The sequence below is a fragment of the Glossina fuscipes genome, unplaced genomic scaffold (genome assembly GCF_014805625.2).
Source record: "Glossina fuscipes isolate IAEA_lab_2018 unplaced genomic scaffold, Yale_Gfus_2 2, whole genome shotgun sequence".
NCBI classification, from domain to species: Eukaryota; Metazoa; Arthropoda; class Insecta; order Diptera; family Glossinidae; genus Glossina; species Glossina fuscipes.
In genome coordinates, this window is record NW_023998416.1 from 25,423,350 (window position 1) to 25,435,625 (window position 12,276).

Genomic DNA, 12,276 nt, shown 5'->3' on the forward strand with positions numbered 1-12,276 from the left:
ATTATTTATTTTCTTTTTTGTTCTTGTTTTGCTTTTAATTTATTTATTATATATAGGATGGAAAAGAGTGTTTGAATTTTTATTCAAATTGGATGATTTTAGCTATTCAAACACTTAAAGGTACTTAAACTCTCAGTAGGTACACTCCAGTATAGAGTATTATATAATAGTGTAGTATCTCATTAAAAAGTAATTATATTTTATTTTGAATGGCTAAGATTTTTTTTTAAATTTTTTTTTTAAATAATTATGTAAAAATATTTTTTTTTTTTTTTCATTTTATTTTTTCATTTAATTTGTGCCAAAGGATGAATTTGCAGAGAGTGTAATAATGTTGAACTGAATCATTTAAAGTATCAACTGAAGGATAGAATAGCTAATGCTCTTTATTTAATTCAATAAACATTTAAGGCGATCTTCTATCTCCTATCTCCCAACTTACTAAACATCCATTTTCCTCCCCGTTACCATCGCACCAATAGAGTATTTTGTTGAGTTCTAGAAGCGATAATGTGTCAAAAAAAAAAAAAAGGTTACAAGGTATACGGATAGGATTTACATGGAAAGGCCGCTTGATAGCGATTAATTTTTGAGTTCTTGCAATTGTAAGAGAGCGTTAAGTTAGTTTTCAAGAATTTTTTTCTAAACGATACGCTTGAGTGTGTCGTTCGTCTTTTATTCTCGGTAGAGCAGAGGGCATAAATTTGCTCAAACTTTATGCAGGCCAATCGTTTGCGTATGCCTGTGGCATATAGCCTTTTAAAGAAGCTTCTAGATGAGTAACACAAAGCCTTCAAAGCGGAATAAAAAGATTGCTTCGGTTTGGCGAATGATGAAAATGACTAAGTCAAGTCTCACTATTACACCTTATTTGCGCGGTATTACCCGTTTTGCACGATAAATTACTTCCCCATGTAATCGTGCAAAAAATTTTCATAATATTGTGTTGGCCAACGACTTTTACAAGTAAAAATAATTAAGTAATGATTAAGTAATATCAGGGGACATAAGGATTAAATTTCTGTACAAAATGTAAGAGTTTTCTATTCAATATTATTGACTTATTCAGCGTACGCCGACGCTAATCATGGAGCGGTCAAAATTGCACACATGTTGGGATCGATTTGAACGGTTTAAAGGTGGCGATTTTGATGTCAATCACAAAGAATGGTTTAGAGGATCAGAGAAGCTCAAAGGCAATGAATTGCAAGATATAACTCACAAAGCATATTAGGACAACTTAGCAGTTGATCAATCAACTGTTTCTAGAAGAAATATGCAAAAAGGAGGGAAATTGGCTACCACACGAATTGGCTGAAAAAGCCATTTTGAACCGTTTCAACAATGCGGCTTCATTGCTAGCCAAACAAAAAAGGAAAAGTTTTCTGTGACGTATTGTTACTGGCGATGAAAAGTCAATATTTTGTCCAGGAAAACCAAGCGCATCGACGCCGAAGCAGAAAAGTAATGGCCATAACGGTTTGCTGCTCCTATGGCAGGGTCGGCATGGGGTAAGGTGTTACGAGTTTCTAAAACCAACTAGAACTGTTGCTGCTCAAAACCAGGACGGACAGACGAACTTTTATGAAGAAGTGAACAAATAGAGTCATATTGCAAGAGGTTCAAATCCTGCCACACGCGATGCAAAGTTTTCACATCAATTTAAGTTATTTAAGTGTGATGCTCCTTTCCTGCACGCTCCTTTCACATCTTGCCCCATTTCCGATGCAGGGTGTACTACGTCTGTGTGTACGCATACAACAATCAGCTGTTTTTTGGGTATACCTGTCTTTTATTATATCGATCGATTTAGAAGCAATTTCTGAATCGATTTAAGTTTGTCCGTCCGTCAGTCCATTTAATGTCTGCTCATGTATTCTTGCGCTCAACGTTGCAAAGTCGCGATTTTTCACATCGTTTGATGTCAGAGTTTGGTAGGGACGAACATTATTCGAAATGGATTCGATCGGACAATATTTTCGATCATTTTGCTCTTCTTTTTAAAAATCGTTATATCAAAAAAATTGCAATTTTCATATTTTTTTTGACAAAACTTACTAAAAAATCGTATTTCGATAAATCGAATTGATTTAATAATTTAGATCGTGGATATTTTGAGTCTCCCCTTATATAATCATTTCTACGAAAGATAAGCCCTTACGTGGGAAAATGATCTGATTTTAAATATTTCGTGATAAAAATTTGTACATAACAGTAATGTTACATAGAAATTATGTACGGCTTATATAATCTATGTGGGTCTATTTACCGGAACCGACAACGTACAAGGGTACTCGTGGGAAGTAAATCTTTATATGACAACAAAGTCCAATTTTTAGTTTACTTTAAGACGAAGGTAGACAGATACTAACAGGCTTCTTGATAAGATATTTAATCTTACGTTTGGTCGCGTGTGTTTTGGGTCCTCTTGCGTAAAAGTGCCCCCGTAAAAGTTATACTTTTACAACAACAACAACAAATCAATAAATTGTAATATTTTATCGGAGAAGAATTGTATCGGACCACGTGGTTTAGCGTATTTAAAGATCGACCTTGTCCGAGTGTAATGTATTTACTTGTTTTAAAATCTAAACAATCTTCAGTTATATGGCTTAGGAAAGATTACCAAGATGATCCAGTCAAGCGAATTTTTGTTATGCATCTCACTTGAAGAAATTTACTTATCTCAAAACGATTAAAAGAAATTTTAATAATTTAATTGAACGACAAGCTTTAGTTTAATGTTTGCGAAAAAAATTTCCAAAAATTTTTTTAAAAAATTTCACAAAAAATTTTTATATAAAAAAAAAAAAAAAAAAAAAAACAGAAATAAGAATAAAAAGAATATTTTCGAGTTCAATTATGATAAAAATATTTTATAATTGTTTAAATACATAATAATAATTTTTATATTCTTTAATTAAAAACATACAAAACAAATATTTAATTTTAATAACATTTTATTAGGTACATCTGAACACACTGATAAACTTATAAAAATAATTTAAAACTATTAGTAATAATAATATGACTAGATTTGAGGCGTAAAACTGTTTTCAATTCTTTTCTTTTCTTATTTTTTTTCTTTCTTGTTTGTGCACCGTTACACCCGCCACCAATGCTCATAATGAAGCAGTAATATGGGGAATTATTTTAATTGCTTTAATTAATGCAAAACGTCCCTTAATGTGAAATTAATATTTGCAAAAAAAAAAATATTAGGTTGAGTCGTAAGTAACCTCCGATCAAAGTACGTACAATCTATCGTTCGTAGTTAGCCACTATAAGTCAACGAAGCAAACTAGTTTTTGTTTTCACTAAGAATGAGGATTCAGTTAGTCTTCTGTCAACTGTTTCATGTGATGCGTGTTACATACAACTTTTCGTCTTATCTTCTGAAATAGAGAGTGAATAAGAGCATATTCGAAGTTGCAATGCTTTGGGACAAGATAATCGTGCTAAGGCGACTGCGGATATGGTGAAGAACTGATAACTTATTCGGGGGGAAATTGGTTTGCAAAATTCCCTTCTGGAGATACGACCTTAAAAGACCGACTCTCCCACCGATAACTTCGACGTTGACGACAACCTTTTAAAGGCAATAGTGGAGCAGAATTCTCACCAATCAACAAGTGGTGTAGCGAAAAGATTGAATACTTCACAATCAACTGTGAAGTTGACATCATTTTGTTATTCAATAAAAACAAAATCTGATAAAAAAAAGGAAGTCACTTATGACTCGACCTAATATTTATATTAGGCTATCTTATTGACAGCACTAGGTGAAGTATTCTTCTTTAATGACAGCGACTAACGCTTTGCTTTTTCAATTACCTATAAGGTCTAGCAATAGAAATTTTGTCCTCCTTTTAAAATAAAAAAGCATGTAAATGTATTATTATATATGTATACATTAATACATTAATAAATTGCTTTCAGAAATTATTTTTGATTGATCTTTTGAAGGCGTAAGTGTATTAAAAGAAATTTTTTTCAAACAAAATATCCTTTGTATTTGCTGACGTAGACTTAGTATGAGTGTTCTTATAATACTTGCGAGGAAAATTCCGAAAATAATTAAACATAATTTGGAAAAATTAAAATTTATTCCTTTCGCCTGATTAGTAATTCTTTGGAGATATTACAAAATATGTGGTAGGGGACCATTGCTGTGTGTGTTGGGTGCTCTTTTGATTGAACTGAGAATTTGAAATGATTTACCTACACGCACATCTCTTTTCTCTGTTGTTCAAATTTCCAAAGTCGCTGAAATTGAGACATAAAACTAAAGTATTTCCGACTAAGATCCACAAATCTTTCATTATTATTATGATCAATTTAGCCGAAGAAGTAAATTCTAAGACTAAAGTCTTAAAGCATAAAAATCTAAGGCTATAGGCTTGATATTTCAAGTCGCGACCATTAAGTTGTTAGCCGAGTAGTCTTTACCTGCTCGGTCATTCAGTCGATTACATTTGAAATACTGTTATTAACGTGCGTGCTTTATGGTATAATCTCTGTCGAAGAAAAACTCTTTTATTTTTATACCCTACACTACTTGTGAAACAAAGGTATGTTAGATTCATGCAGATGTACGCAGCACACAGAAGGAGTTGAAACGGAGCCTACTCCGATTGATTCAGAAGCACTTTCCGGATCGATTTAACCCTATCTATCCGCTTTTTTTTCCTTGTGGTCAAGCTGACGAGTGCAAATTTTTAAATCTTTTGATGACATTTGGTGCACTGATGCGTTTTGGTCTAAGGACGAAAAGATTCATTTCGTTCGGAACGACTAGCTTTTCGATAAATTTCCATACAAGCCTTCGAATAAATTTGTAGCTCGAACACTTTTGCGAATGTATAAATGAAAATAGAAATAGTTTTTTTTTTTACATATATTTCTACGTTTTTTCAATGCTTTAGCTGTCTATGCAGGTTTTTAGGATTCATTTTTCAGTATGCGAAAGTTCTGTTAAAATCGGCCTTCCGTTTTAAGATGTTTCCAAACCGTGGCTATTAAAACTTTGCACTCGTACATGTCGAAATAACTAGAATCTCCGATAATTTATTTAATCTAAAACAGGGACCATGAACTATCCACGGACAAGACTCAACTTACGTCATATAATGAAATAATCATTGGTCGTACACAGTCTCGATGTTTTAACATGTGCACCAACAGGTGGATACTTCAATTAGGCGAAGCCCGCAGGCTTAACGGATAATTAATTTTCAACATTTTATTTCAATGTTTTGCTATCGTGATAGTGCCAAAAATAGCTAACAGTGAGAGATAGAGAGAGAGAGAGAGAGAGAGGGAGGAAGAGCAGACAAATCATTTCATAATTCGATTTAATTTCAAATTAAGAATACTTTGTTTAATTAATTTAATTGGGTAATCGATAAATTGTCTAATGTTATACATATTCGTTAATTGGTATAATAACCACATAAGTGTAATAAATATTTAAATAAAAAATTGTACCGTTTTTAATGAAATTAAAAATCAATTAAATATATTATTGATTTTGAGAAAGGGGAGCAACTTTTAAAATTGTTTTCTTGTCTCCCCGACTTGATTTATAGCGATATCCATATCCATATTGTAAACTATAATCATAGTCACATACACTGAACGAAATGCAAGGCCTCTAATTACGAAGGCATAGGCTAACACTAGTGGCGGGTATAATGAAGTTTACTTTTTGTCTTTTTGTGTTTTTCTTTGTTGTTGTTATTGTTTTTATTTTTTTTTATTTTTTTATAAATATTGTTATTGTTGTGTTTCTTATTTCTCATTTCTTGTGGTAATTTGTTTTTGTTTGTTAGCGATAAAGGGGTTGGCTCTGTTACGGTTCAAATTGAATTGGATTTTGACAGCTTAAACAACCACTAATTTTTTTCAATTAACGTCAAGAGCTGCACATAATAAAGCAAAAATGCTACTTAGAAAATAAGCGCAAAAAAGAAACATTGAGCATTGTTTTCAAAATGAATAAGTCACGTAAGGTATACGCTTAATAGAAATAAATTTTGCTTTTGTGATTATTTTTTTTTTTTGTTATTTTTGCTTTTGCATTCGAAAATATAGTTTATTTTATTTCTCGTATTTGTTTTTTTTTTCTTTTTTCATTTCTTTTTTCTGTTTTTTTCACTTGGTTGGTTGGTTGGTATATTGCGTTTGTTTTGTTTCTTTTCGTTATACAAATTACTTAATTACTTATTTACTAACCATTAGAAAAAAAAATAATAAAATTTATTAATAAATTATTTAAAACGAAAAATTACTTACATATACATACATATCTATATATATATATATATATATATATATATATATATAGAAATAGACATAGAGAAAGAGAGAAAGGGATAGAGACATGCATTTATACACTGAGATATAAAAACATTGTGTAGAATAATAAATTCAAGAAGAGAAGGAAGAGAACATTATTACAATAGTTACAATTACTTGAACAGTTAGCTAGTGTCTCCGTAGGGTTCGTGCGGGAAAGTTTAAAACGGTAAACTGGCCACAAACATATTCTCAATTAAAGCCGGTGCCGGCACTAGGTCCTCAAGTTTTAAATAAAATATCCTTTGTAGACCTTGGACACTTAATGACCGCAGTTCCGGTAGTTTGCCCAAAAGTCGGCTGAAATAGTGAGGTTTCTTCTGGGCCTCAGCATTATAGGTAACATGATCACGCAAACTGCCAATGATTTTCATTTGCAATTGTTCTACTTTTTTCGGTTCACGTAGACCATGACGTTCTGTAATATAAAATTGAAAATCAAAAATTCCTTCATGGCATAAATAAAACTGAAGCGAAAAAAAATTGTAAACATCAGATAGACTAAAAAGTATTAAGCTTTATGCGAAAGCATCATTACTTCGAGGCGATGGATTGCCATTATCCAACTAACTTTGGAACAAAGTGGAGCGTGTATTGAAGTCTTACACTAAGAGATAAAATATAATACTCTAACCTAACTTTCTATGCTTCAACATGGAACTTTATTGCGACTAAAGAATCTAAGGTTGTACAGTGCGATCGGGTACGTTTGAATACTTAAGGCGAAAAAGAGTTATAGACATAACTCAGCAGTAGGCGCTCGATAATAAAGTAGTTAATAATAATATACTGAAGCTAGTCGAGAAAGGATGAGCATGAAAGTAGTCTTAATCGTATCAAAGATCCGTCATGAAGGGGTGTTAACCCATTGGAAGCTGGTTAGCCGGTTAAAAGAAGAAATTTGATATTTGATAGCCGCCCGGTTTTCAATCGATTCCATCTGCAAATCTTTATTTCTTTTTAAGGCAAAATATAAAACTTTGTATGCCTCGACAACGATGATCGGAAAACATATCGTTCGAAGGGAGGAAAATCTGTTCAATCTGCAGTTACGCTCTATATATGGGAGGCCTTATCATTCATTACCAACTGTTGCCCACGATATATTTCTTCGACAATTGGAGCGCTTCAATCCGATGCCTGGAGCTTGCCGATGTCCATTACATTAGCGTTTGTCTTCATCAGAAACTGATGGAAATTTCTAGGGAGATTTTCATTTATCTAATCCAGATCATCTAGTGCTCAGTTCAGCTTAAGCTGAACTTTCAAAAAAGGGTTTTGTTGTACTATATGAGCTATGAGTAATGTAAACCAATGGACATCCATTGTATTTGCAATTTTTACTTTTAAAAGCTTAACACTTTTTGTACAACATATTAGCAATGTTTGTTAAATACCTTACCTGTTACCAGGGTAAGTGCGCATAAGCAAGCAAAGGCCGATATGTCAATTTCTAGATTATGTAGACTTTTGCTAAACTCCAGTATGCCATTCAGCCATTCACCAAATGAACGTTGGCACTGGCTTCTGTGCAGCACTACACCATTGCAAAATGTCATTTTGGTGTCATCGACACGGGCACGATAAGATAGCCGGAGTACAAATAATTCCAATGAAGCCGACTGAAATAGCAACTCTTGGTCTTCGGGTGTTAGTTCCGAATAGCCGGGTATTTTCTCGGCAAATTGTTTGATAACCTCAACCGAGGTGGTCAGAAGGTTGAAAAATTGCTGGACTTTTTCAGCTTCACTCATTAATAGGGGCATACCTTCTTGAATGGGTTCGCGATATTGTGAGTAATCCAGGCAAGAAGGATCGGGTGTGGTATCGACGTGGCTGCGCACAAGTGCCGTAATCAAAGATACCGGTGGAGATGGCGGTGATTCTTGAGGTGATTTGGGTTTTGAAGGTAAGCGACCACGTCGCCCTTTGAGGGAATCAGTGCGTACTACTTCTTTGACCATGCCTACGGCCAAACATTTTTGAAAGCGGCAAAACTGACAACGGTTACGACGCCTTTTGTCGACGGGACAGTTTTTATCGGCTAGGCATACATATTTCGAACCTTTTTGGACGGTGCGTTTAAAAAAGCCCTTACAGCCCTCACAAGTGCGTACGCCATAATGCTGACAAGCGGCCGTATCCCCGCAGACTGCGCACAGCTGCGAGGTAGGAGTTTGTACTACGCGCCCATTAAGTAAGTCACTGGCGCTGTGCGCACTTATGTGGTGTAAGCTAGGAGTGGCTGTTTGTTGCTGACGAACACTGGGCGAACTGGAGGCAGAACTGGGAGCACTGGATATCTGACCATGTGAATGATGATGTGGATGTTTAAGGTGTGAGCTGGAATTAGGAACGTTTGAGCCAATAATTAATTTCGGAAGTTTGGGGCTATGATTAACTGCGGGTGAATCTGAACGTTGAACGGGCATGGAAGCTCGTCGCAGCGGAGTGAGAACTGAAACGGAAGCAACGGAGGTATTTTCTAATTCGGTCATGGCGGAATACGTGGGTAATGAATAACGCTCGGCTGTTGTCGATGATGTGCCGTACGTCTAAAAATTATAAAAAAAAAGAAGATAGTTCGCTCATTTGAACGTTTCGACGAAATTTAACTTACATTTTGCAATTGCTGCAGTTGCTGTTGATTTTGTTGTTGTTGTTGTTGAGATAACGGATATTGTTGATAAAAACTATCGCTGTTGTTGCTTTGAAAATTTGGTGTTATATCTGCGGCAGACGGGCCAACACTGCTATTGAAATCATATGAAGATGCCGATGAATTTGATGATGTTGTTGCCGGTACTGGTGTTGTTGTGGTAGGCGTGGCGTTAAAGTGGCCATGATAATTATAATTGGGGACTACTGCGTTATTCGGATGGGTTTGCAACGGTTGCTGCATTTGATGTTGTTGTTGATGATGGTGGTGATGGTTGTGATGCTGATGATGATGCTGAAGATGATTATGTTGCTGATTAAGAGCCGGCCCTCCTATGCCTTCATTTGACGGTGTTACTGTTAGTGGATAACAATCTTCATCCATTTTCAGACTTAAACCGGTTGAGATCGTGCTTGACGCTGAGGAAGTTCCGTATTTCAATGAATAAGTTTCTTGAAAGCTAGGCAAAGAGAGAGGACCACTTAAAGGAGAAATTAGAGTATCACTAGCCAAAGCCAAACGAGCCGATCCTAGCGTTGTGTTTGCCTGCGACGGATTTGTTACACTTTGCCTCTCTTGGACGGCATGCAAAGCTATGGCCGGATCACTACTGGATCTTAAACTAAGTAAACCTAATTCTTGCGGCGTTGAACGATCAAAACATAAAGAATTATCTTGCTCGGAATTTGAAGTACCAATAATTGTCTGCTGTTCCGGTATGGACGACAGTCTCTTATCGCGCAGGCAAGTTAATTTTGTAAGATTCTCGAGAGAGCTGGTGATGTCTTCACTGCTCCCAACTAAAGTTTCGCATGAAGAATGTAAATCTTGGAGATGGGTAACACTCTGTTGATGGCTGGTTTGCTGATCTCCTGTATGTGGATCTAAGCTGGTCGATAATAATGAATGATTGGAATCAGCAGGAAAGAATAAATCTGATAATTGATTGAATGTATGATCAATTAATTCGTTATGCTCTGTAGTTGTAGTGTCCGTTAAATTTCCTATGAGATGATCTTCGGTAGAACTTAACATATGATGGTCACTGCTATCGTTATGAATTTGCGTTGACGGCTGTGTATTCCCGCTTTGCGATAATTGATGATGTTGATGCGTAGAAATTTGTGAAGAAGTTTGCGTAGAGAAATTATCAAATGGAGAAAGAGAACCGAAAGAGCTCTGCAATAGTAAAGAGTGAAAATAAAACTAAATAATCTAAATCGACGACAAGCAGAAAACGTTATCAAAAGCCCCTCGAAAGACATGCGCCTTTATAAAAACAAAAAATATTGTGATTGGCAGTTATTTAAGTCTGCCGTAAGTTGTTTTTGCTTTTTACACATTTTTTTAATAAATTTTTTATATACTTATTATAGGTAGATAAGTATTCACGTAGAAAGCTATCAAGAAAAATTGTATCCTTTTGCTTACACCAACCCTTAATATATTCCACTTACGCTGTTTAATGTTTGTGGTGATAATTTGCTGATTGGTTGCGGTTAAATTGTGACAGTATTAAGTATGTTTGAAAACAAGCGGTTATAAATATTTATTAAGTAAATGTTTATATACACATAACATACGTTAGTATATGCAAATGTAATTAGGAACTGATTGTTCATGGTGTTGTGCAGAAGGGGAGCGCTTGCAGATAGATACATAGATGAAATGTTATAGCATTGTCAGGGGAAGAGCTATGATGAGCTATCTATTTCATTTTTATTGTACCATCATTTCCTCTAATCGCTAATAATCCGCCATAACTTAACTTAATATGAAAACTTGAGAAAGTTAAAGTTCCGTCGTCTTCACAGTTTGCAACAGTTTTTTTTAGTAAGAAACCCTAGCCATGAACTTAACAATCGTTCAGTATTCTTCAAGAAGTTTTACAGAAAGTGAATGACTTTTTGCTCTTTGTAGCTGGACCCCGATATATTGTAAGAATCCCAAGAACTGTAGGAGAAGGGGGAATGTTGCTCAAAGAACCCACATGAACCTTTCCGTTCATGTAATTGCTTGGTAAAGAAAGCTACGGCAGAAGGAGCCGGTGCGACTCTAAACGATATATGAAAGGTCCTTTCTTCAAACTGAATTCAGTTTGATCTACATTTTCCTATTTGAATGACAAGCGCGCATGCGCGAATGAAACGACTTAATTAGATAGTACGCACAATCCTATATTTACTCCTGAACGTAGGTAGGGGGCACGGTGTAGGTTTTTTTAAATATCGTTCTCGTGGTCGATGCAAAAATCGCCTTTTGGAAGCTGCACTTCGGGCCACTGGCAGTTCGTAGCAGCCCAAAGTCTTATCGACAGTTAACAGATTGTTCAAGAAATCATCGCAATCGCCCAAAGACGGCTGCGCGCTACCAAACATTTTTTTTTGTTCTTTGCAGACAATAACTTAGGCATTCATTTTGCCCGCTTATCGGTATTATGCAGATCTTTAAAGGCAGGCTCTTGCAAATAACTATTCGGGTTAACCATTTCTTACTTTCAACTGCATAAGTAATTGTCATTCAATCTAAATAGAAAGGCCTGAGTGTCTGTACGGTCTGATACCTTCACATAACCTAAATGGGCGCTTGCTAATTGTAAAAAAAAAAGAGATCAAATTTTTAGATTGAAACCGCATAGTCGAATTATATAATGAAGTTAATTTGCCATTGCGCTTAGATAACTTTTAATCTAATTTATAATTTAGAAAAAAATCAATTATGATAAACCAAAAAACAAAAAAACAAAAAAATAAAAAAAACAAAAAAAAAAAAAGGAAAAGCAAAAGAATTCTTACGTTTGGTTGCAATAGTAACATGCTTGTTGTAATATTTGTAAGCCGTGACTTCTGTGAATTATTATTGTTAGTTTGATTCCTGTGATTGTTGCTGTTGTTGCTGTTGCTGTTGCTCGTTGGTCTATTTGTTTGTGTTTCAATAGCTGACGCCTGTGTCTCACTGGTCTTTTCGCTCTTTACTTTGAAACTGGTCGTTGTATTTCTATTGTTTGGATTATTTGCTGTTATTTTCGGTGGTGTTGCGTTTGTTAATGCTGTTGCTGTAGTTAATGCTGTTGTCGCTGATATTGTTCTTGTTGTTGCTGTTGCTGTTATTGCTATTGTTGTAGCAGTGGGTGTTGTATTGGCTGCCGCTGTTGCACGTTCTTCTTGTAAATTAGCGTTAGTGTTAAATGATTTTGCTGCACCTGTAATAATGAAGCCGAAGAGAAGAGGAAAAAAAAGAGAAGCAAAAAAAAAAAAAAA

General features: G+C 35.1%; 1 protein-coding gene across 3 annotated transcripts in view; it reads right to left on the reverse strand.

Moving 5' to 3' along the window:
- Positions 1-6,331: 6,331 nt before the first annotated feature.
- Positions 6,332-12,276, reverse strand: part of LOC119633339 (probable nuclear hormone receptor HR38) — a 103,628-nt gene continuing 97,683 nt past the window's right edge. For all 3 annotated transcript variants that reach the window (XM_038026843.1, XM_038026845.1, XM_038026846.1), the window contains exons 2-5: positions 11,812-12,218; positions 8,978-10,195; positions 7,760-8,912; positions 6,332-6,775 (exon numbers count right to left, since the gene is read on the reverse strand). In XM_038026843.1, coding sequence (XP_037882771.1) covers positions 6,519-6,775; positions 7,760-8,912; positions 8,978-10,195; positions 11,812-12,218 — 3,035 coding nt within the window. In that variant the 3' untranslated portion in view covers positions 6,332-6,518. The remainder of the gene's footprint in view (positions 6,776-7,759; positions 8,913-8,977; positions 10,196-11,811; positions 12,219-12,276) is intronic.